This window comes from Cyanistes caeruleus, chromosome 22 (assembly GCF_971803275.1).
Source record: "Cyanistes caeruleus chromosome 22, bCyaCae1.hap1.1, whole genome shotgun sequence".
NCBI lineage: Eukaryota > Metazoa > Chordata > Aves > Passeriformes > Paridae > Cyanistes > Cyanistes caeruleus.
The window spans coordinates 7,392,471-7,416,964 of NC_141722.1; the positions used below are offsets into that span (position 1 = coordinate 7,392,471).

A 24,494-nucleotide genomic window follows, 5' to 3' on the forward strand; every position below is an offset into this window, starting at 1 on the left:
CAACACTAATCACAAACTCGAGTGCAGCTTTATGTGTATATACACTAATGTTCTAAGGTTAATGTAAATAGTGTGAAGGATTCTCCATCTACAACACAAAATCCATGCCAAGCTGTTCAACAATTCTGCTTTTTTCAGAACAGAGGGCAGCACACTGATACACCAGATTGAATTTAATTTCCCCCTGCTGGACCCTCAAGCTCACAAGTTCCTCTGGAGTTCAGTGCACTCCTTGCTCACGAGTGCCCCACACCCAGCCCAGGGCTGGCTCATGTCCCTAGATGTGTCACCAGGACACCAGGGACACTTCACCTCGTGAAGCTACTTGGTCACAGAACTGAGCTGGCCCAGGACTTGTCTTGAAACAAGAGGAGGACTTGGCAGCATTGGGTTTGCTGCTGGATTTGATCTTAAATGTCTTTTCCAGCCGTAACAGCTCCATGATTGTCAGATCAGCATCAAAGGAGGAATCCCTGTATTTGTTTTCCTGCTGAACAGATCTTGTCAGGCCAAACACAGCTGGGTCACATCTCACTGCTGGAGAGCACTTTCTTCTCTTCCTGCTTCTGCAGGGGGTAGGAATCTGTAAGCTCTTTGCTTTCCTGAATCTCCACTTTGTTCCTCTTGGCCATGATCCTGTTGATTTCCATGAAGGTTTTATTCTTGGTCTCAGGAACGATGAAGAAGATATAAAGCATGGTGGTGACGCAGATGGCACAGAAGATGAGGAAGCTGTAGGGCCCCAGCCCAGCCTGGGGCAGTGACAGGAGAGAGCAGGGGTCAGGACAACATTCCAGGTGGGATTTACCTGCTCTGGACCTGCTGCACCCTGCACTGGCCATGGAAGAAGCAGCCTCAGTGAGGTGCACATACTTTGAGCTGAACCACTCAAAGCTGGGGTGGTTTTAGATTCTGTCTTCTCAAACCACCACGGGTTTATTGGAAACTTACTGGGAAACTGAACTCAGCAGCTGCCTTTGCACAGGTTAAAGGCAGGGGCTGCAGCAGTTTATGGTCACTGCTGCTGGGAGCAGTTTGAACAGGGCACCCACATTTCAGAAATTGTCCCCCACAGGCACATCCTGCAGTGGAGGATGGGGAATTTGCCATCTTTTCCAAGCTCCTGAGCTCAGGATGAGTCCTGGCAATCAAACTGCTTTCTTTCAAAGCCTGTGCAGCAGCCAGGTGTGATGGGAAAGTGCTGAGGAGCATCAGGCTCTTGCCCCTAACACAATCCCACACACAGGTTTTGAGAGCCAGCAAGTGCATTCAGAGCTCCTCAAAGCCTCTCTGTAAGAGCAGGGGGAGCAGCTGATTTCCAGCCTTGCCCTGTGCTGGGGTTCTCACCTCCATGTAGAGGAACACCAGCCCCACGGTGAAGTTGCTCAGCCAGTGCACAGAGCCCCCCACCATGAACGCCGCGGGTCGGGACGACTGCAGGAACATCTCCGTGATCATCACAGCGGGAATGGGACCTGCAGGGCACCACAGCTGAGGAAATCCCAGAGGCAACCCCCTCACCCTGAATTCCCAGTTACACTGCTCATTTCAGCCCAGACAAGGCTCTCTGACTATCAGCGTTTAGAAGCACCCAGTAAATCAAACAAGGATTCAATTTAAAGATAAAAACTGGGGCAGTTGCACAGGGCGTGGGCACACAGAGCTGAAATCCAGCCTCCCTGGAGGAGCCCCACAAAGGTTTTGGTTGGAAACTGAGCACAACACCTGGCTTCACCCAGCCTGTGGGGGAGACTGGGCGGGCTGTGGGCACTCACTGGGTCCGATGGCGTGTCCAATGATGTAGGCAATGACACAGACTATGCTGAGGTAGGACATCCAGGAGACAGTGGTCTGTGAGGATGGGATCACAGGTTAGATGTGGTTCCTGTCTGAGCATCCCCAGCACACTGAAGGCACTGTTCACAGTAAGATCTGGAGGCATTTGAAGGCTGTGCCACCCTTCAGTGCCAGACATGTCCATAATTAGACACAGAAAGCCCAGCCTGGGTATGATCCTTGCTGGGGGATGCAGCTGGAGCTGTGAACATGCAGTGACATCCTGGGAGGAGCATCCAGGCAAGCAGGATCACAGCTTTTCCTGGCTTTCTTTAAGGTAGATATGCAAATACAGAGACCTTTCATGCTGCCCCTTCCTCCCCAGGGTGTAGAAGCATCCTCAAAATATTCCAGTGGCCTGTTCCCTGTAAAGTCCAGAAATCATGGGTGGGACCACCCGAGCTGTTCCCATGTACCTGGAGGTTGAGGGCCAGAGTTAAGATTGCACAGGAGGCAGAGCACAGCACAAAGCCAGCCAGGAGAAGGATCCTCCTCCCCAGGGATTCCACAATGAAAACCTGGGACAGACAGGAGAGGGGACAGAGGCTCAGCAATTGCTGCAGATGTTTTTGTCCAAGGGACACCACAGGACATCTGTCATGGGAAGCACCTCCCAGTGCAAATAAGGCTCTAGGGGAAGGTTTTTAGGGTGAGATGATCTTTAAGGTCCCTTCCAACCCAAACCATTCTGTGCCTGTAGGATTCCACGAGCACAACCTCATTTCAATGGGGGGAGGCAAGTCAGAACTGAGAGCCCCAGCACAAACTTACAGCAAGCAAAGTCATGACGACGTTGATGGCACCTATGGACACGGTGACGTACTGGATGCTGCTGCTGGGCACTCCTGCTGACTCGAAGATCCTGTCTGCGTAGTAGAACACCTGCAGCAGAACCACAGCAGTGTTCAGAGGCAGAACATGGGAATCAATCCCCCTTTTGAAATCCTGGCACTGGTGCACACACAGGCCTGAGGACGGAATTTGTCCACTTCTGGTGTTTGGATCTGTGCACAAGCACTTTATAAAGATTCCAGTTACTGACAGGGCAGCTGACCCTGTACCTTGTCCATGGATTTGCTGCTGGCCAGGGCTGGCCCACCCCAGGGTGACACTGGCTGTGTCCTGGGCAAAGGGGCACCCCTGGGTTTCTCTGCTGTGCCAGCGCTGCCCCCATCACCCCCTCTGAAGCTCCAGCCCTCGTTTGCACCCCCGGCCTGCCCCACTCACAGCATTGACCCCCGAGAGCTGCTGGCCTGCCATCATGACGATGATGGAGATGAGCTGCCACCTCAGGCCCCTGAAGGTGAACAGGCTGAGCACAGAGAACTGCCCTTCCTCCTTCTCTGACTGGTCCTCCTGGTACATCTCCTGTATCTCGTCATCCACGTCCTCCCGGCCCCTGAGCCTCTGCAGAGCTGGTGGGGAGCACGGGGAGCTGTGAGCCCAGGGGAGCTGTGAGCCCAGGGGAGCTGTGAGCCCAGGGGAGCTGTGAGCCCAGGGGAGCTGTGAGCCCAGGGGAGCTGTGAGCCCAGGGGTGTTGTTGTGAGCCCAGGGGAGCTGTGAGCCCAGGGGTGTTGTTGTGAGCCCAGGGGAGCTGTGAGCCCAGGGGAGCTGTGAGCCCAGGGGAGCTGTGAGCCCAGGGGAGTTGTTGTGAGCCCAGGGGAGCTGTGAGCCAAGGGGAGTTGTGAGCCCAGGGGAGTTGTGAGCCCAGGGGTGTTGTGAGCCCAGGGGTGTTGTTGTGAGCCCAAGGGAGCTGTGAGCCCAGGGGAGTTGTTGTGAGCCCAGGGGAGTTGTGAGCCCAGGGGAGCTGTGAGCTCAGGGGAGTTGTGAGCCCAGGGGAGTTGTTGTGAGCCCAGGGGTGTTGTTGTGAGCCCAGGGGAGTTGTTGTGAGCCCAGGGGTGTTGTGAGCCCAGGGGTGTTGTGAGCCCAGGGGTGTTGTGAGCCCAGGGGAGTTGAGTTGTGAGCCCAGGGGAGCTGTGAGCCCAGGGGAGCTCAGGGGGAGCACGGGGAGCTGTGAGCCCAGGGGTGTTGTGAGCCCAGGGGTGTTGAGTTGTGAGCCCAGGGGATTTGAGAGCCCCAGGGGAGTTGAGAGCCCAGGGGATTTGAGAGCCGCAGGTTTACAGAGAGCTGTCCTGTTTCAGAGCAAGGCACAGCAGGCTGTGACCCTGGGCAGTGGTGCTGGGCTCTGGGGATCCCCATACGAGCAGCATTCCGAGAATTCCCCCCCACCAGCAGCACATCACTGCAGAATTCCCCCCTCGTGTGTGTCCCACAGCCAGGTCCATCCCAGCCCCCCTGGCAGGATGGGACCGTACCTCTCCGTGCCTGCTTTTCGTTGCCCTTTTGGAGGAGCAGGTACCTGGGGCTCTCGGGGAAGAAGGGCAGTGTCAGGAGCTGGAGCAGGGACGGGATCCCAGTGAGCCCCAGCAGCACAGGCCACCCTGCAGCAAGGCCAGATGTGAGCTGAGAGAAATCCTCCCCCTGTGGAGCCCACGGAGAGGGCCTGAGCCAGAGCTTTACCTTCAGCATTCCCAAGGATGCTGTTGAGACCGAGGATCTGAGCTGCAAGGATGCCAATGGTGATGAAGAGCTGTGGGACCACCCCAATAGCTCCTCTCAGGTTTTTGGGGGCCATTTCTCCAAGGAACATGGGAACCACATTGGAAGCCAGGCCTAGAAGTTAAGAGAACGGTGTTGGACGTGCAGCTCAAGCTTCAGCAAGCTGCTGATTCCCCATGGGGAGCAAAAGAGATTCCTGCTGAACCACAGGATGTGCAGAAACTTCACCCTCAAACCCTTCTGCTTTGAGGGTCTGGATTACCAGCTGCTGGGCAGCAAAGCATTTTTGGAGTCTGACAGGATTAGCAGGAGCCTCCCTGCCTACAGAGCCAGCAGATGATTTGGGGGTGTCTTGGTTTGAGTGTTCAGTGTTCATCCTCCTAAAAGCAGCTTTCTCCCAGCAGGCTCTGACAGGAACAGCACAAGACACACAAAAATCCTGCTGCTTCAGGCTTGGAAACAAACTCCAAGGATGAGAGAGGAACATTTTCTTCCTCTAAAACGAGAAGAGAAATCAGTCTCCAGACACACTGATGTGAAAGTGGAAGGAAGTGACTCTGTGTTAGCTTTTAAAAATTCCCTGCTCAGTAGGGCTGTGCTGAGAGCTTTGCTGGGCTGGGATGTGTTGCAGGTGCCTTGCTGGAATAGGTATTTATGCTCTAATAAGGACACCAGGGACACAGGTTATTTTTAGGAACATTCTAGGGCTGCCCACAGTGACCCCAGCGAGCTGCCAGCTCCTGTGCTTACGCTGCAAATTCTGGCAGCTCCAAACTCCTGGAGTCAAATGACCACAGGCGACTCTGACATTTCTAGAGGCCCTGGGCTTCAGGAGCCGGGTGTTACAAAGGTGATCAGGCTGATATTTGAAAGCTAAAAGGCCTAAAAGCTACAGAAACAAATTCCAGCAGTGCCAGAGGGTGACACTGGGATCCTCCCAGATCCTCTCCAGGCACAACGCCCACAGTTGAGGCCAGGTCAGCCTGAGAAGGACAAGCCAGGGCAGCCAGGCTGGATTTGGGTTTTGGTTATAAATAACTGGAAAGAGGGATCACATTTAACAAGACCCTTAGCATTTATCCCAAGCTCCAGTGCTGAGAGCAGCTGCCAGGCTGAAGGGAATCAAGAGCCAAAATAAAACCATTGGACTAACAAAAAAAAAAAAAAAAAAAAAGGAAAACAAGAACCTGGCTTGGGAAAGCAGCTTGATCTGTACATGCAGCAATTGGTGAGCTAAGGCAGGAAATTTGTCTTTGCAAGCTATCCCAGCTCATTAATAAACCAGGGAGTGTGCCAGTCTCACCAGCCCAGAGCCAATTAATTGAGCCTAAATGATCTCAGGACCTTTCTAGACCTGGCTGTGCTCGGGGTACCCAGCGTGGTTCTGCTTGTCCCCTGCTCCTGCAGCTCCAGTAAAGCCACTCACACCAGGAGCACACAGATATCCTCGGCTTCCCTCTGTCCCTGCAGGAAACCCAGTGGCTCTGAGCCCTCTGCTCTCCCTTTTAGCATTTCTCCTGCAGGAAAAACACTCAGTTCCAGGGCTGGACTGTTGGGTCTGGCAAGGCTTTTGATGGATTTTTCTGGTTATGTTGAAAAGGAAAGAAATAGACTATCTGCTTTAAGTTGTCTGGGAAAGCAGATTATCCTCAGCAGGTTTGCTGGTGGTGGGAGCTGCAGTGCCCAGCAGATGTTTATTGCTGCATTTACAGACACACATCTCCTCCCTGCAGTTTAAATTCCAGTCCCAGGGCCATTATCTCCCAATGATCTTTAGTACTTCTGCACCGGGCTAAAGAACAGCCTTGTCATGCAGATTCTAAAGTGTGTGCAACCTGTCAAAGCATCTGTTGGGAGAATAAAACACCTTTCCACAGCCAAAGAAATATTTACTGCTCTCCCTTTACCATCCACTTACCAGCAAATATTCCCATGACAACACGGGAAAGGATGATTACTTCAAAGGTTTTGGCCAGCTCCGAGGTTCCCATAAGGATTGCAGCAGCGATGGAGAAGAGGTTATTTATCAGCAGAGTGCCCTTTCTGCAGGGTAACAGGAAAAGAGATGGATTCAGTTGGGCATTTCTGAACTGCAGAGGGATCCCCTCTGTGTCAGGCTGGCCAAAACTCACACCATGCCAAACCCTGAGCAAGGAGGAAATGGCAATTCCCATTTTTCCTGCAGGCAATGAAGGTTTCAGAAAGAAGTGAAGCTTCTCAGGAAACCTGAGCAGCAGAAGCTGGGCCTGATCTGAGATCCCAGGGCTTCCTTTCCTCGCTGCCCTGCCTGGCTCAGGGCCCACAGCCCGGCCTTGGCCACACCAGAACCACATCAATTCCTTCAATTTACGGGAGCCAACAGCCGTGGCTGAGCCCAGCAGCTCTCCCTCATCCCCCGCTTTCCCCTCAAGGTGTGTGTGGGAATTTCAGGCTGCTGAAGGGCTGGGCAAGGCCCAGTCACCAGGAGATGATTTTATCTCCTCCCAGAGGGCGGCCAGGACCTCAGCTCCAGCTCTCACTTTACCGGCCGCAGTTGTTGACCATGGGCCACACCATGAGCGAGCCAAAGAGGCCACCCAGAGGGAACATGGACACTGTGAGGGACCAGAGCAGCGTCTGGAAGCCGCTGTCCATGGGCGCTCCAGTCCTGTCCAGGTAGGTCCTGTTGTAAAAGTCTTGCATGTACTGCAGGGAGACACAGAGCACATTTGGCACAGTGAGTACAATTTCCATGCTGTAAAGGTTAGATAACAACAAATGCCGTAAAGCTCTGCCCTAAAACAACTGTCCTGATAAAAATCCGGAATGGGCGAGCTGGGGAATGAATGCAAGAGAGGGATGGAGAAGCCTGGGCTGGAAAACTGTTCCTGCCCTTCAGGAGGTGCCTGGTGGCCAGAGGGGGAGGCACCCAGAGCTCAGCTGTCCCAGGTGTTGAAGTAAGGTTTTGGCACTCAGAAGATATCGGAATGTCACGGAAAGACAGTAAAACCCCCTCTCTGTTAGGATGGTAACAACCCCTGCAAATAGCCAATAGCACCTGGCTGAGATGGAAGCAGATGGGAGTAGCACAGTGAGCCTAGGTTATAAAATGGCAAATTCTCCAACAATAAACACCATTCTTTGCCATCCATCACATTTTGATGTCTTGTGGGTGAATGGTCCGAGTGGCCTGGGTGTGGCCACTGTGCTGGCTCCTGAACCAGGGTGTCTGCCTTGCCATAAAACACAACACCCAGGCACAGAGGGGACAAGCCCAGACACCACAAAGGCCAGGTAATTCCTGGGATGTTACACCTGCCCCTCTCCCAGCTGGGCTCACCCACCGGGGCAGGAGAGTTGATCACAGACACGTTGTAGCCGTACTGGAAGGAAGATCCAAAGGCAGAAACCAGAGCTGCCAGGGCCAGGGGAAGTGTCATTTTCTGCAGGGGGAGAGACAAAAAAAATCCATGAACACCACCTTGGAAATGGGTCTGGCTTTTAGGCATTAATAACTTTAAGTAAAAACAAAGGAAGTCTCGCTTTCTGTGTTTTTCCTTTCGTTTTGCTGCCTGTAACAGCCCAATGGGTTGTTTCCATTACAACTCATTTTGTTCTGCTTGATATGCCCACAGTCATTAGAGCAATTTACTCTGCTTTGCTGGTAGGAACGAATCATTTGAGTGATTAATTTTTTTTTCAAGTTACCATTCTTAAAACACCACCCTGCAGGGAAAAAGGTTGCATGCAATTATTCTTTCCCAATGTGCAAATTGGACAGTGGAATAACACAGGATACTGGCACGGGAAAGCTTTAAAAATATGGGATTTTTGCATCAAGTGGCAAAATCCCTTTCCTGTTTGTTTTTTCTTCCTCTGTATTTTGGGACAGAGCTATTTATGGATCTGATTGCCCCTGAAGCCAATTAGAACTTATCCAAGCAGCCCATGGAGGGCTTGGCTGAGGGGTTACAGGAGCTGCACTTTGCACTGGAACAGAGGAGGGGAACTGTGGGATCAGCACCCTGTTGTGGGCACACATCCCCCAGTCACAAAAATCCAAAAAAATCTCGCTTTTCACAACAGTTTAGCTGCCATGCAGCCCCCAGGCTGTGTTGACAGAGCTGGATTGTTGAGATTTTTTTTGGCTGGGTTTTTATTCACTAATGCATCTCACTGCTGCTACATAAATAAAGTCATTTTTCATTTTAATCTCGTTTGCTGCCACCGTCACCAGCCTTAATGGACATAAAGTCTGCGAGGTTTTCTGTCCCAGCACTCAGCTCAGGTCCCACATGAGGGCTTTGGCATCTCCCTAATTGACCATTTGTCCAAATAGCCACTGGAGCTTCTTCCTGTTCCTCAGAATCTCTGGCAGCTCAGCTCCAGGGTCTGCAGAGTTTAAGGTGTTACAGGAGATCAAAATTCAAGTTGATCTCAGCCTAAGGATCAGGAGGAGACTGAGGCTCTCAGGTCTGGTTTTTTTTGGGAGGAGACTGCTGCCATTCTCTCATTGGTGATGAAAAGCACCTGCCTTGCTCTCATAAACCAAATTCCAGGAGTTTAGAAGAGCCACTGGTGTTAATTATTGACATCCAGCACTCTCAGGGAACCACTGGCATTGCCCAGCAGTGCCTTGTGCAAGGCTCCCAAACACTGCCATGAAAGGAGCCCCATCCAGCCTAACACCGATGGGAAAGTAGGAGAGAAAACACAGGGGGAGAGTCACACAGGAGGGAATGTCACACAGGAGGGAATGTCACACAGGAGGGAGAGTCACACAGGAGGGAATGTCACACAGGAGGGAATGTCACACAGAAGGGAAAGTCACACAGGAGGGAATGTCACACAAGAGGGAATGTCACACAAGAGGGAGAGTCACACAGGAGGGAATGTCACACAGAAGGGAGAGTCACACAGGAGGGAGAGTCACACAAGAGGGAGAGTCACACAGGAGGGAAAGTCACACAGAAGGGAGAGTCACACAGAAGGGAAAGTCACACAGAAGGGAAAGTCACACAGAAGGGAAAGTCACACAGGAGTTCTGGGCTGGGAGAGCTGCAGACAACCACGGGACTCAGCACAACGCTGTGCCACAGGCTGACACAAACTGGGGTCAGGAATAGAAACATCTCAGCCCAAAAGATCTCAACTCTTCCTCCCTTTTACAGAGCCCCAGGGCTGACTCTGGATCCCCGTGGCAGACTCAGGCTGGAGGCAGGCAGCCAAAACACTCACCCCCTTGGCACCTTCACTGCCCTCGGAGCTCTCCTGCTTCCCTCCTTTCAGCTTCATGTTGGTGTGTGAATCACAGATGCTGAGAGCAGCTTCTTCCAGCCCAGGCAGCCACGGGGGATGGAAATGTCCTGCACAGAAAAAACCTTCTGTGAGTTCCAAACACATCCCATCACCGCTGGGCTCTGTCAGCGGGGGTAAGGCGCTGGGGCTGATCATCCCCATCCTCTGCCTGGCTCTCCCGTGGCTCCCATCCAGTTTTCCTCCAGCTCTTGCCAGTGTCAGATGTTCTTTTAGCAGACCCTCAAGCAGAGGTGCTGCCCAGTGCCGGGGGGCACGGGCTCATCTCCCCAGCGAGAAGGGGCAGACCTTTCAGCAAAGCTGGTGAAATGAGCCAGCTCCCCCGGTACCTGCATGGACAAGGAGAGAGCCAGGAGCTGCAGCTGGGGCTGCTACAGCTGGAGGTGTTGCCCAGCAACTGTGGCATCAGGGAACACGGGGAGCAGCCCTGGCAACACAGAGGGTGTTTGCCCTGAGCCCCAGGTAGCCCCTGCAGCCACAAACTGCACAGATCCACCCTGGGCCAAAAAACCCACTCCTCGTGGTCCTACCTGGCAGCTGGCTCAGGCTCTCCTGCAGTCCTCAGAGCTTGTCCTCCTCCCAGAGCTGTGGCTGTGTCTGTCCAGAGCAGCGAGTTCCCTCCCCTCTCCATGCAGGGGGGACACACGTGCTGTGGCTCTTTTAACCTCCTCTGTTATGGGACTGCTTTAAGAGCCCTGGTTAATCATCCACTACAACTGTGGGTGAGTTTATCAGAGAAATGCAAAGTTCACAGGCATCCCCAGCAGCCAGAGAAAACAGAAGAAACCTCTTGTTTTATTGGTCTGTTTTCATCAGCCAGCCCAGGAAAAAGGCATCTCTTGAGCAACACCTCTTTCCCACATGTCCTGCACACGTTCCCTGGCTGGCTGCAGCATCGCCTCCTCCACGTGGAAGCAGCATGCCCCAGAGCAGGAAGAAGAGCAGAGCCCTGCTGATCTCAGTGCGGTGGAATTTAGTCCCCAGGCTCCTTGGGATCTCTCTTTTATTGCATTTATTTTCTGTGAACGGCCTGAAGGACTTGATGGGGAGCCACAGCCCGAGCCCCCTCAGCAGCTTGTGTTGTCCTCACCTTCACAGATCTTAAGGCAAGAGGGAAATTCTGCCCCACAGCTGGGGAAACTGCAAAGAGGACAAATTTCCATCATGGAATTCCAGTCCTTTAAAGGCAGCATCACCCTCTGGGAGCTCTTAGCAGAATGACAGCTGCCCTGACACCCACTAAATACAGGGAAGGAGAATTCTCTATTGTGGTCTTCAAACCCTGTTCCTGCATTTTGGGAAGGAATTGCACATTCAGGCAAGGCTAATTCAATATTCTGGGCCCCTAAGCTACTGTGGGACTTTAGGTGAAACAAGGACTTAAGAAATAAATGACCTGCCTGAAAATAAATCATACACAGCCCCTGCTTTAGCAGCTGTACAAACGGCATACAGTCAGACAAGGAGAGTGTGACAGTGTGACAGTGTGACAGGGTGACAGGGTGACAGGGTGAGTGTGACAGTGTGACAGTGTGACAGTGTGACAGGGTGACAGGGTGACAGGGTGACAGTGTGACAGTGTGACCCCAGCACTGGGAAAGGGCTGGATCCACAAGGACACTGCAGGGAACAGTGTGACAGTGTGACAGTGTGACAGGGTGACAGTGTGACAGTGTGATCCCAACAATGGGCTGCATCCACAGGGACTGTGCAGGGACAGTGTGACAGTGTGACAGTGTGACAGTGTGACAGGGTGACAGTGTGACAGTGTGACCCCAGCACTGGGAAAGGGCTGGATCCACAGGGACACTGCAGGGAACAGTGTGACAGTGTGACAGGGTGACAGTGTGACAGGGTGACAGGGTGACAGGGTGACCCCAGCACTGGGAAAGGGCTGGATCCACAGGGACACTGCAGGGAACAGTGTGACAGTGTGACAGTGTGACAGTGTGACAGTGTGATCCCAACAATGGGCTGGATCCACAGGGACACTGCAGGGAACAGCAGCAGAGCTCTGGAACCAAGAACCAGACGAGATCCTGGTTTTGCTGCACAAATGCAAAGCTGGGCACCGTCCTGGTAAAGAAACAGAACTTTATTTTGTAAAAGTCGGAGAAAATACTTTAAAAACAAGCAAGTGAGGAGCTGTGAATGAGGCAAAACATTATCTCCAAATGGCACACAAAGGCCCAGCCCCTCCCAGGGTGACCCAGCGCTCCCAAAGCACAGCAAACACCAGAGCTCAGAGCCCTGCCCTGTGCTGGCAGGGCTGGCCCTGCTGGGGACACATCCCGGTGTCCCTGGGCACCGAGGAGCCTGCAGGGCTCCCATTCCCTCAGGAGAACCCCCAAGGTGCCACCACAAAGCCCACGGTGACCCCTGGACACCAAGGAGGAGGGGTGAACACCCAGGGGCACCATCCATCACCAGCACCAAACAATCCCTGCTGTCCTGGGGGGTGAGGGGCAGGAGCCAGCCCAGCCCAGCCCAGCCCAGCCCAGCTGGGTTCTGTGCCCAGGACAGTCCTTGCAGCAGCTCCTGAAGCTCTCCTGCCCCTCGGGCATGGTTCACCTCAGAACTCACCAAGCACAGCCTCGCCAGGCACAAAAACAAGACCCCAAGGAGTTTTAATGTTTGCAGTGCAGGGCGAGGGAAGGAGGGGAGCTGAGCTGGAGCTGGGCTGAGCAGAGGGTCCCAGAGCATCCCAGCACTGATGCTGAGCAGTGTGAGGAGTGTGAGGAGCAGGATCTGTCCAGGCTCAGCTCTCCAGAGCCGCTTTCCCCGGGCTGCAGCTCCCTCTGTGGGACTGTGGCACCATCCCTCACCTGCAGCAAGCCTGCAGCTGGAAATGCATCCCTGGCACGTCCCTCCAAAAGCATTTCTCAGAGCTCTGCAATGGAAAAAGGCAAACTGAGAACATGGAGTCTGGTTTGATTACTTTTGGTGGGGGTTTTTTCTGCTGTTTTGTTTTACCTTAGGCCAAGTTGGTGACAATTTTACTTTCTCTCTTCAGGACTGGCTCCAAAAAAACTGAACACAGCATGATACTGAGTCTCATAAAATTAAAATATATCTATCCTACCTTTGTGCAAGAAGTTTAACACAGCTCCTCTTTCCAAGCCTTGTGGGATTCACAAGAGGTTGAGCTACCAAGGTTGTTATTTAGCTTTCAGAAGTTTTTAAAAGCCTTTTGAAAGGAGGAAAAATCCTCTTGAAGTCATCTCTGGCACAGATAAGATGCTTCCATCTACCTTTCAAAGACTCTGGGGAGGCTGAAGAGCAGAGCCATTCGCAGCCCCATGAAATGGGCTCAGAGCTCCTGAGGACTCCCCGTGTTTACACAGCCTGTGCACACTTGGCTTTAAATATACTAATAGAATTATAAAGTGAATGCCAAGGCTTCAGGAGAGAACAGGACTCATCTCTGCCCACAGTCCCCGAGGACTCTGTGCCATGGAATGGTGCTGCCTGCTGTAAACACGACTGCAAGGAGCCAAAAAGCAGCTTTGGAACAGCCGGGGGCTCGGAGCAGCTGCCCTCCCTCCCCAGACAGCTCACGAGGCTCCTGTTCCCCTTGCAAAAACCTCTTCCACAAATTAAAAATGGCAACTGATGACAAATTAAAAGTCCTTTGTTTTTCTGGGCTGTGTGGTGTGGGAGAAGGAGAAACAGGTGCATGGGGAGAGGTTTGCTCAGAGCCCTGCCATTCCCAGCAGCCTGGGAACCTCCAGGATCCTGATCCAGAGAGGCATCCTGCCTGCTGCCCCAGCCCTCTGACTGAGCAGGACCTGCAGGGGACCACAGCAGTGTCCTTTCATAGAGGGTGTTGTGCTCTGCCTGAAGAGACAGCTCATCCCAGCGCATCCCAGCACATCCCAGCGCATCCCAGTGCATCCCAGCACATCCCAGCGCATCCCAGTGCATCCCAACATCATCCCAGCTCACCCCAGCTCACCCCAGCTCACCCCAGCTCACCCCAGCTCATCCCAGCTCATCCCAGCTCATCCCAGTGCATCCCAGCACATCCCAGTTCATCCTAACACATCCCAGCACATCCCAGCGCATCCCAGCTCATCCCAGCACATCCCAGTTCATCCCAGCACATCCCAGCACATCCCAGCTCACCCCAGCTCATCCCAGTGCATCCTAACACATCCCAACGCATCCCAACATCATCCCAGCTCACCCCAGCTTATCCCAGCTCACCCCAGCACATCCCAGCACATCCCAGCACATCCCAGCTCATCCCAGCTCATCCCAGCACATCCCAGCTCATCCCAGCGCATCCCAGCACATCCCAGCACATCCCAGTGCATCCCAGTGCATCCCAACATCATCCCAGCTCATCCCAGCTCATCCCAGTGCATCCCAGCTCATCCCAGCGCATCCCAGCTCATCCCAGCGCATCCCAGCACATCCCAGCACATCCCAGCGCATCCCAGCTCATCCCAGCTCATCCCAGCTCATCCCAGCTCATCCCAGCGCATCCCAACATCATCCCAACATCATCCCAACATCATCCCAGCTCACCCCAGCTCATCCCAGCTCATCCCAGCACGTCCCAGCACGTCCCAGCTCATCCCAGCGCGTCCCAGCTCATCCCAACATCATCCCAGCACATCCCAGCTCATCCCAGTGCATCCCAGCGCATCCCAGCACATCCCAGCTCATCCCAGTTCATCCTAACACATCCCAGCTCATCCCAGCTCCCCCCAGTGCATCCCAGCTCACCCCAGCACATCCCAACCCATCCCAGCCCATCCCAGCTGATCCCAGCACTGCTGCTCTGGGTTTCCCCTCCTTCAGCTGCTCTCTGGCACCCAGAGCTGTGTCGCTGCTCCACAGACACAAACCCCCCCAGCCCCACGGGCCCTGCCCTGGGTGAGCTTTGACACCCCCACAGATTCTGCAGCTCATGGGCTCAAGCTGCAGGAAACGAGGTGCTCACACAACCAGAGCAGTGCAGGGACATCAGTGCCCGGTCTTGCACTTGAAATGAGGAGCTTCTGGCCAAGTTTTGCTCCCAGACACTTCCTAGGCAAGCTTGGGTGAATTGAATCGCTTCAGGGCAGCAGGGGCTGCATCCCCTCGTGGGCAAAACATCTGATCTGTGCAGTGACCAAATGTGTGCACGTGGCATTTCACACTGAAAAGAGCCTCCAATTCCTCTCCAGTTCTGATTGCTGTCCTGCCCCTGTGGGGCAGCCAGCCCTGCAGCCCAGTTCCTCCTTTCACAGCCTCGAGGAACAGCTCAGGGAAAGGGAGCAGAGCACTTCTATAAATGGTTTGGGGCTGCAGAGTCAGACAGGGAACCCCAGAGCAGCAGCAGAACCCCCCTGGCACTGCTCCCACCCCTCCCTCAGTGCACAGGGCAGCAGCAAAGGCTCACGCTGGAGTTTTACCAAGAGAGGAATCAGCAGCAGCCGGGGCAGCTCAGGTGCTGGAGAGCAGCGGCTTCGTCTGCTCGGGGCCGGGCACGTCCTTGTCCTTGTCCTTGTCCTTGTCCCTGTCCCTGTCCTTGGGGGGCTGCCAGGAGCCGTGGGACCCCCGGGCAGGCCAGGCCAGCTGGTGGCAGTGAGTGCAGCACAGGAGGGCCCGCAGCCGGGCACGGACGGCCCGAGTGCCCAGCACGAACAGGATGCAGTTGGCTCCTCCTTGGAACGTGTTCCCGATCCCCTGCAAGGGAGGCGAGGAATCACCGGGGCCGCTCCCCCGGCACCCCCGAGAAGGGCACACACCGAGTCACAGCAGCTGCTGGACTGAGACACCGCCTTGGAGAACAAGCAATTCAGAAAAATGAGCTTTTTCCCCCAAAAGCACCCGGGGAGCTGCTGCTGGTGGTGTGGGCAGGACGGGCTGAGCCTGCCGGGATCCGACACCCGGAGCTCCCCTCGCAGCTGTTTTCCCAAAACAGCTGGAGCAGCTGGGCCCGTCCATCCCTGCCAGTGCAGCTTTCCTCTGCAGCCACTAGATGCTGCTGGAACTGCTCCTGCTGCACTGCTGCACTGCTGCATTTCTGTCACTGCTGCACTGCTGTCACCTCTGTCATTGCTGTCACTGCTGCACTTCTGCATTTCTGTCACTGCTGCATTTCTGTCACTGCTGTCACCTCTGTCATTGCTGTCACTGCTGCACTGCTGCATTTCTGTCACTGCTGCATTTCTGTCACTGCTGTCACCTCTGTCATTGCTGGCACTGCTGCACTTCTGTCACTGCTGCACTGCTGCATCTCTGTCACTGCTGTCACCTCTGTCCCTGCTGTCACTGCTGCACTTCTGTCCCCGCTGTCCCCGGCAGGGCTGTCCCTGCTGTCCCCGCTGTCCCCACTGTCCCCCGGGCCTCCATCGTGCCCATCCCATCGTGCCCATCCCATCGTGCCCATCCCATCGTGCCCAGCCCATCGTGCCCAGCCCATCGTGCCCATCCCATCGTGCCCATCCCGCTCTGGGCAGCCCCGAGCGCTCCTCCGGCGCTCCCCAGGACTCACGTGCAGGACAACCAGGAGCGAGTTCTGCACGGCGGGGGAGCCGCAGAGGGTCAGGATGAAGCGCACGGTGCTCCAGATGCGGAGGAAGATGAAGATGACGGGGATGAGGATCAGCTTGGTGTCGGCGATGCTGGCGCGGGGCCGCAGGGCCGGGGTCCCCGGGAGGATGGGGCGGTACTCGGAGAGCGCAGCGCGCTGCTCGGGGGATGGACAGGGCTCAGGGCTGGCCCCGGGGCCTCTCCCGCAGCGACAGGAGCCCCTGGGACCCGGGGGGACAGAGGAGAGCCCCTGGGACCCGGGGGGACAGAGGAGAGCCCCTGGGACCCGGGGGGACAGAGGAGAGCCCCTGGGACCCGGGGGGACAGAGGAGAGCCCCTGGGACCCGAGGGGACAGGGGACAGCCACCAGCGGCCACCTCGGCCTCTGCAGAGCCCAGCGCTGCTGCGGGGACAGGCGGGCACAGTGCGGGGGCTCCGGGGGCTGGGGAACAACAGAGACAGAACCGAGACACCCCAGAGCTCTGGCCGTGTCCCCAGAGCCGGCAGGGACAGCGACACGGGGACAGGGACACGGGCAGGGACAGGGACACGGGCAGGGACAGGGACACAGGGACAGGGACACGGGCAGGGACAGGGACAGAGGCACAGGCAGGCCAGGTCAGGTTTGCAGAGCTCACACTGCAATCTCTGCCCATGGCTGGGACAGCGTGTCCTGCACGCCTGGTGATGCTGACAGGCACCAGCAAACCTTCCCTTCCCTTCCCTTCCCTTCCCTTCCCTTCCCTTCCCTTCCCTTCCCTTCCCTTCCCTTCCCTTCCCTTCCCTTCCCTTCCCTTCCCTTCCCTTCCCTTCCCTTCCCTTCCCTTCCCTTCCCTTCCCTTCCCTTCCCTTCCCTTCCCTTCCCTTCCCTTCCCTTCCCTTCCCTTCCCTTCCCTTCCCTCTGGAAAGTGCCTCCTTATCCCAAATCATCTGCAGGCCCTTGCCCTGAGCAGGGCTGTGTTTGTCCCCAGCACAGCAGAGGCAGAAAGTTCCAGAAGGAAATAACCCACAGGTGGGGCTCCTTTCCCTAACACAGCTCAGAGAGAAGAGCACTCTCTGCATGCAGCTCCTCCTGCCACTCTCATCTGGATTTGTTATGCAAATGCTGTCCAAATGGATTCCGTGTGTTCACAAGGAACAGCAACCCCTGAAGCTCTGAATCCCAAAGCCCTGCTAGGACAGGGAATCTCCCGTGTGGTGCCCAAAGCCATCCCGTGCCTGGATTCCCAAATGGAGCTGTGAGCTGCCAGTACAGAGTAACACCCATAAACACAAACTGCCATTGGAGACACTGAAAGGAATGAGGTTGGAGAATTCCAATCTCGGTACAAGTGGAACTGCAGAAAACTGATTAAAGCTGGATTTGTCCTTCACATTCCGTTTCAATTCTGACTGTAGCATTTCCCTGATGAACATCCCACAAGCCCTGCTCCTTTTCAAAGGGCTTTTACATTCTGCCCGTGCTAAGTCACTGTGTGCTGGATCAGGGCACTGCCTCTCCCGGGGCTGGGGACACTCCAGAGCCCTGGAGCATCCCCTGCCTGTGCAGCTGCTGAGCAGCGAGGAACGCAGAGCACGGGGGATGGAGCCAGCAGCAAATACTCACTGCTCTGTTAATGTGCTTCCTGATGAGGATGTAGAGCACTGGCAGGGTCACATAGGCCAGGATCTCCCACACCTTCCCCGTCAGCAGCATCCACAGGAGCCGATCCTCCGCGTCCAGGTCCACCCAGCACCAGCCCACGGAAACGTTGGAGGCGTCGTAGCCGATCTTCTTCAGAGCCACAGCGGCCACCGTGATGGCCAGGGGGACACCCCAGCTGGGGGGACACAGAGAAGGAGGTTAAGCCAAGAACATCCTCAGCTGAGCCCCCCACACCTCAGGAGATGGGTGGCAGAGCCAGGGGATCTCCCCCAGGCAGGAATCCAGCGTTTATCCCGGAGCTGCAGCTGAGGAGAAACGACCAAAAGGTGTTGGGCACTGAATGACCCAGGACTGCAAATCCACCTCCCAGGGACCCACTGTGGGAATGTGGAGCCCAGCCCTGAGGGCAGAGGTCAGGGATGTGCTGCACTCTGAGCTGCCCTGAGAATCAGCCCTTTCGATACGGTTTCCATCATTTCTGACCATTTTCCCAGGAGTAACTATAAACACAGGAGTTTATCCATTCCATTAAAGATATGCCTTGTGATGAACATCTCTCACAGCCAGTGTGGTTGGGAAGGTGGTGACCTGACTATCCAATCCCTGGTCCTGGTCAGAAACCTACAAATACTGAAAGAACAAATAAACTCTTCTTCTTTCACCACACCTCGAGCTGGGTCTGTGTGAATCATTTTGTGCCCAGCAGTGACAGGGCTGCACAGCTCGGGGGGCAGCCAGGGCAGCAGGACCCAGCCCACCTCCTGCCCTTCTCCTGTTCCCTCCTGGACACCAGCAGGTTGAGGATTTGACAAGGCCAGGGCATTGTAAAATGGGATTTTCCTGCAGGACCCAGCCAGCTGATGCTGAGCCTTCAGAGCACAAGCAGCCAAGTCCCACCTCCTGATTCCAAAGTGAAACTCGGCACACAGAGAAATCCACAACTTCATTCTATCAGTGCCTTTTTGTTTGTTTGCTTTACTTTGCTTTTAAGTGGAGGTGTAGCAAATATTTTGGGAGCAAAAATATAATTTCTGAAGGACAAAGAGCCAGGGAAAAGTACTGTTAGTACCAGCAAAAAGCTGAGAAAGAAAAGAGGAGCCACATTCACATAACTTGGACCTGTGGCTTTGGCTTCTCACTTGACAGCAGAGGCAAATACAGGGAAGCATTTAGAAGAAAAATAACTGTGGTGACACACCGAATTAAATCACTCAGCAGCTTGGGCTGCCCACAAGAAACCATGAGGAAGAACAGAAGAATCCCAGCAGCCCAAACAAAAATGACAGCAGCAGAGTGCCCTGCATGGAGCTGAATGTGTCACCTGCCCTCCCACAGCCACCCCTGAGACAGGGACAGGGGCTCACACAGCACAACCCTCCTGCCCTCCCCAGCACACAGAAAACAGATCCATGAGTGTCCTGCTCTCAAACAGCCTTCACTGACAGCCTGGAGCAGCTGCAGGAGCATGGAAAGGATCTTGCCCCCAAAATTCAGAGACACCAGACTAGGTAGGCAAAACTTTATCTGAAACTCCATAGCCCAATCAGAGACAATCCCATGATACTGGATTTCAAAAATACCCCATTACCTACTCTTAAATCATTATTTAAGATTCAGCTACTAACAAAAGAAACAAATATAAATACCGGGCTGTAAAAAACCTGAGAGTCAACTCTTCAGAGTTGAGAACATTTTGTTTCAGGGCTCAGCTCAGAACAAGCAGTGCTAATCCAAGGCAGTGGTGTTATTTAAGGACAGCTGTGCTGCAGGGAGCCCTCCCCACTCTGTTATCAGAGCAGACTTCTAAAAACATCCCAAACGTCACCACCACCAAGAAAGTTTCCACACAATCCAGGAGTCACTCTGGTAAACCCGGTGAATTTTCAGAAAGAACTCTGCAAATGCAAAGACATTCCACTCTCAGCACCCCTGGGAGAGCTGAGCACTGAGGGAAAGCATTCAAGAGAAATTCACTTCCTTAGAAAAACCATTTTAAGGCACAAAGGCACCAACAAAAAGGAAGTGAATTAAGTGAATAATTTGCCTAAATAGCGATGTCATCATCGAGCTGAAAGAGAATTAAGATAAAGGCAGGTCAAATGACTTCTGTGGATGTCAGACAGGACAGTGTAAGTACAGACACAGAGAGGCCACAGCAGGAAATAACTCACCACTAAGAAAGGGACTTCAAAACCTTCAGGAGATAACTGGTGAAAGGGAGAGAGTGGGAGAAAAGTGCAGCATTAAGGGGAAGTGAATTAGCACTGGAATAGCATTCTGGGATCAGGTGGATATTTACCACCAACACCAAGCAAAGGGATTACCAACAAAGTGAAATTAGGAAGGAGCTAGGAAGGAATCAGACATTTCTGTGAATTTCAGCTCCATCTCAGCAGGCTGGAAAGGAGAACTGAGACTGGTGCTTTGGTTCTTCTTCAGAGCTCCTAAGTGACAGAGTCAGGAGGGCTGCCAAGTGCCAGTGCTGAGCCAGGGGAGAGGAGGAACTGCAGATCAGGACTCAGCACCCCAGGTGAGTGTAAGGACTGCAATAAAAAGGATCCAAGGTAACAGAGAAGCAGAAATACTCCTCTGAGCCCCAAAGAACCCTCGTGTCAGCTGGGCCTCTCCAAAGCACACTTTGCAAACAGTGAGAGAAGGGAAGATGATTCCTCCTTCCTGTAAAAAGGCTGGAAATCCAACCTGTAAGACAGAACAACAGTACTCATTCCTCCAATACAGCTCCTGGTCAGCTGTGAATAAAAAAATCATCCAACCCAGCAGATCTTTGCAGTCACACCAAACAAAGCAGGGTGAGGAGCTCCAGCAGCGTTCAGCTCGACCTGCCCCCGTTTTCTGGGGTCAGAGTTGTGGATAAGCACATTTTGATTTCTGCTCACAGCTGCTGCTCCCCCTGGGGCTCTCACAAGCAGGGATTTGCTGTCACCTGCCTGCACAGGCTGGACAAGGAGCCTGCAGCCAGCAGGGCTGCACACAGCTCCTTCTGGGGACAGCAGTTTGTGCCCTGTAAGGAGAGAAAATCGGGCTCCAGGAAGGAGCAGTGAGCACACATCGTAACCAGAACTCCAAATCTGGCCCAGTTCAATTGATTGAAACCATGATTGAATTGAATTGATTGATTGAATTGATTGAACTGATTGAACATGGCTGAACCCAGTTCAACCATGCAGGAGGCAGCCCATGAAGCAGTGAGGTGAACAGAGCAGCAGTGCATGAAAGGACCCAGGCACTCCATGGACATGAATATTTATGCATGGTTATAAATGTATATATGTACATTTGTATATAAAATATAATATAATTTAATATATGACAAATTTTAATATGTAAGCATGCATATGTTATAGATGTTTTTTTAAAAGAAAGTGTATTTATGGTTATAATATCTGCACAGCCTAATCATGAAATGAAAACCCTTCAAATGTCAGCAATTGGTACCAAAAGCCGAGCAGGAAACGATCCCAAGGTGGGTTCTGATGCCACAACTCACGTGTTCCAGCTAGCCAAGAGTTTCCAGAGCTGCTTCTCTTCAAAGCTCCTCTGAGCTGAACAGGTTTCAAAGCAAAGCAGAGGCTGCAGCTCTCCAGGCTGGAACTGGTGATGTGTTACCACAGGAATCCCTGGCACAAACCCGTCTGACGGGTTTCATCCCCTGGGACACCCTGATTTCCCTCAGGAAAATTCCGGATACCGACTCCCAACATGTATTTAGTCAGCTCCATCTCCAAGCATTATGTCCAGAGATGAATTTCTCAGGTAACTCCACAAGTGCAGGGAAGGAAAGCAGGGTGATGTGTCACGAGGGGATGGGCAGAGAACACGTCCTCACTTGTTTTCTCTGGCTTTTCAGACAGATCATAAAGCAGAAGCAGCTTTAAACTGGCCCTGCACAGAACAGGAGGCATTTACAAAGCAGAACCTGCTCACAGGTGCTCTACAGCCTTTGAAAAGAGCAAATGGTGCTGATGAATACCAAGATGTGGTTTCATTTTTATTGTAAAGAACCGAAAAGAAACCAAACAAATTGAGCCAGAAGCAGCTCAGTTTGAGCACCTCTCCCTCTGTGCCAAGGAGCAATCTCCCAGGATTTTTACAGTTTTTAGAGGGAGCACAGATCGCAGCCAGCGCTGTTTCAGTGGCTCTGTTGCTCTCCTCTCCTGGTGGCTGACCAGGCTGAGGAGCATTAAACCAGCTGGAGAAAATGAAGTACAGGAAAAGCCACACAGGCAATTAGCAGTTGGGAAAATTACAAATAGGCCAGATTTGCCTGAGTGCTTTGATGTGCCTGGTGGAACCAGAATGGCCACGAAGGAGTCAGGCTGGGTTTTTATATCCATTAAGCAACATGTTCTTTACCAGCACCCTGTCCTCACCACAGCTCTGACTACAACTCTATTTACTTGAGATGAAATAACATAAATACTCCTCCAGTGCTTCTTCTCTCAGCAATTCCAGCAGGTGGGGCAGGAACTGGAGTTCTCAAAGTGTCTCTGGCCCATCCTCACCTGCACTCAGCTCTACTGCAATCATCTGCCAAACGATGCTGTTTGAAACTAAAAGGTGACAAATACTGGACTAAGAAACCAAAGAAAATTCTCTACTTGTCCTGAGGGCTTTTTTCCCCCCCTTTTAAACCAGATCACTCCTCTTATAATTTATTGCAAAAGCTTGGCACCACGGGGGACTAAAGGATCACTGTTTTCTCAGCACATGATTCCACAAGCTCCAATTGCATAATGAAAGCTTTTACTAAACATGATGTGGAAAATCAGTGCCCTAAATAGCAGAAGCAGACATAAAGCTACACCGTGCTCTGGTCTGGCTTGCTTTCAATCAAACACGCCAAAGCAACCTTCAGAGCGCTTCCCCAGCAGTTTCATCACTCGTGGACAGCGCTCTCCTGCCGGGAATTACGGGATGCTGCCTGGGCAGAGGGGCAGGATGCACGGACCAGGCTGGCAGGGGAAGCTGGGCACCCGTGGGAACAGATCCCAAACGCTTGGGCAGCAGCAGGCAGGCGCCACAGACACGAGGTTTGTTATTCTGGAACATCAGAGCAGACTGGAGGAAAGGCAGAAGCCGGGATTTCCAGTCATTAGAACTTGACAGAGATTTTTCTAAGCGACCTTGAACAAGAAACCTTTAACTTTTCCACGTCTCCAACTCTTCACTCGGGAAGGGGAAGGGAGAACAAGCAGGGTCGTTAAAAGACAACAAAACGCCGTTTACAAGGAATCCGAGGGGAAGGAGGAGGAGAGCACAGAGCCTCGGGCGGGGAGGGCTGGGGGTGCCCGGGGGTCCCGGCAGCTCTCAGCACCCACCTCACGGCGTGGAAGCACCAGAGCAAAGCCTCGCCCGCGGGCGAGCCCCTGACGATGCTCAGGTACAGGTAGAGGGCGATGGCCATGGTCCAGAAGAAGGAGCTGGTGTTGGCGAAGGTGGACAGGGCGCCCTGCAGGACGCAGTCCCAGGAGCTGCGCTCGAAGTCCCGCAGCACCCCGTAGAAGTAGGACAGGGCCGAGAGCAGGTCAGCCAGGGACAGCTGCAGCAGCAGCTGCCGGGGCCGCGTCCGCAGCTCCGGCCAGCGAGCCTGCGAGCACAGCAGCAGCACGGAGCCCGCACAGGACAGACAGCAGGACACCAGCACCGCCCCGCGCTCCGCCAGCCGCAAGCGAGTGGGGGGCAGCGGGGACGGCATGGCCGGGGACAGGGGACAGGGGACGGGGGACAGGGGACAGAGGGACAGGGGGGACAGGGGGGACAGGGGACAGGGGGACAGAGAGACAGGGGGGAGAGGGGACAGGGGGGACAGGGGGGACAGAGGGGACAGGGGGGATAGCAGGGGGAGAGAGGGAACAGAGGGGACAGAGGGGATAGCGGGGGACGAAGGGGATAGAGTGGGGAGAGAGGAGACAGCGGGATGGAGAGAGGGGACAGCGAGGGGACAGCGAGGGGACAGCGAGGGGACAGCCCCGCGGGACGGGCGCGCACTGTCCGGAGTGACCGTCCCGCTCTGTCCGCACTGTCCGGAGTGGCCGCAGTCGCTGTCACTGTGTCCCGATGGCCGCAGTCCCTGTCACCGATGGCCGCAGCCCCTGTCACCGTGTCCCGATGGCCGCAGTCGCTGTCACCGTGTCCCGAGTGGCCGCAGTCCCTGTCACCGTGTCCCGATGGCCGCAGCCCCTGTCACTGTGTCCCGATGGCCGCAGTCGCTGTCACCGTGTCCCCAGTCGCTGTCACCGTGTCCCCAGTCGCTGTCACCGTGTCCCCAGTCGCTGTCCGAGCCCGGCACGGGGCGCAGCAGCCGCCGCAGGAGCAGCCCCGGGAGCGCCGGGCCCGGCCCGCCCCCGGCGTCATGAGAGGCTGGGCCGGGCAGAGCGCGGGGATCCCGGGACAGGGATCGGGACAGGGATCGGGACAGGGACAGGGACCGGGACAGGGACAGGGACAGGGACAGGGACCGGGACAGGGACAGGGACCGGGACAGGGACCGGGACAGGGACAGGGACAGGGACAGGGACCGGGACAGGGACAGGGACAGGGACATGGACCGGGACAGGGACAGGGACCGGGACAGGGACAGGGACAGGGACCGGGACAGGGACAGGGACCGGGA

The 24,494-nt window shown here is 54.4% G+C and overlaps 2 protein-coding genes across 6 annotated transcripts; both read right to left on the bottom strand.

The window, feature by feature from the left end:
• Positions 1-158: 158 nt before the first annotated feature.
• Positions 159-10,596, bottom strand: LOC111938674 (solute carrier family 2, facilitated glucose transporter member 5-like). Of its 4 annotated transcripts, none has more exons than XM_023940549.2 (13): positions 10,221-10,596; positions 9,613-9,740; positions 7,719-7,817; positions 6,920-7,080; positions 6,314-6,438; positions 4,357-4,509; positions 4,152-4,277; positions 3,064-3,251; positions 2,608-2,718; positions 2,253-2,354; positions 1,776-1,851; positions 1,348-1,475; positions 159-752 (listed from the first exon to the last, which is right to left on the bottom strand). In XM_023940549.2, exons 2-13 carry the CDS (start codon positions 9,667-9,669, stop codon positions 525-527), a joined length of 1,554 nt encoding a protein of 517 aa, XP_023796317.2. In that variant the 5' UTR covers positions 9,670-9,740; positions 10,221-10,596; the 3' UTR covers positions 159-524. The 4 variants fall into 4 exon arrangements, with proteins under 4 accessions (XP_023796317.2, XP_086716335.1, XP_023796318.2 ...); XM_086860209.1 differs by lacking the exon at positions 10,221-10,596 and adding an exon at positions 9,979-10,163; XM_023940550.2 differs by lacking the exon at positions 10,221-10,596 and adding an exon at positions 10,020-10,127.
• On the bottom strand, positions 10,584-24,207 carry GPR157 (G protein-coupled receptor 157). Of its 2 annotated transcripts, XR_015278662.1 has the most exons (6): positions 23,200-24,207; positions 17,822-18,035; positions 16,178-16,372; positions 15,093-15,366; positions 12,516-12,580; positions 10,584-11,766 (listed from the first exon to the last, which is right to left on the bottom strand). XR_015278662.1 is itself a non-coding variant. In XM_086860215.1 (5 exons), exons 1-4 carry the CDS (start codon positions 23,574-23,576, stop codon positions 15,124-15,126), a joined length of 1,029 nt encoding a protein of 342 aa, XP_086716341.1. In that variant the 5' UTR covers positions 23,577-24,207; the 3' UTR covers positions 12,445-12,580; positions 15,093-15,123. The 2 variants fall into 2 exon arrangements, 1 of the variants encoding a protein (XP_086716341.1); XM_086860215.1 differs by lacking the exon at positions 10,584-11,766 and having other exon boundaries at positions 12,445-12,580.
• Positions 24,208-24,494: the final 287 nt, after the last annotated feature.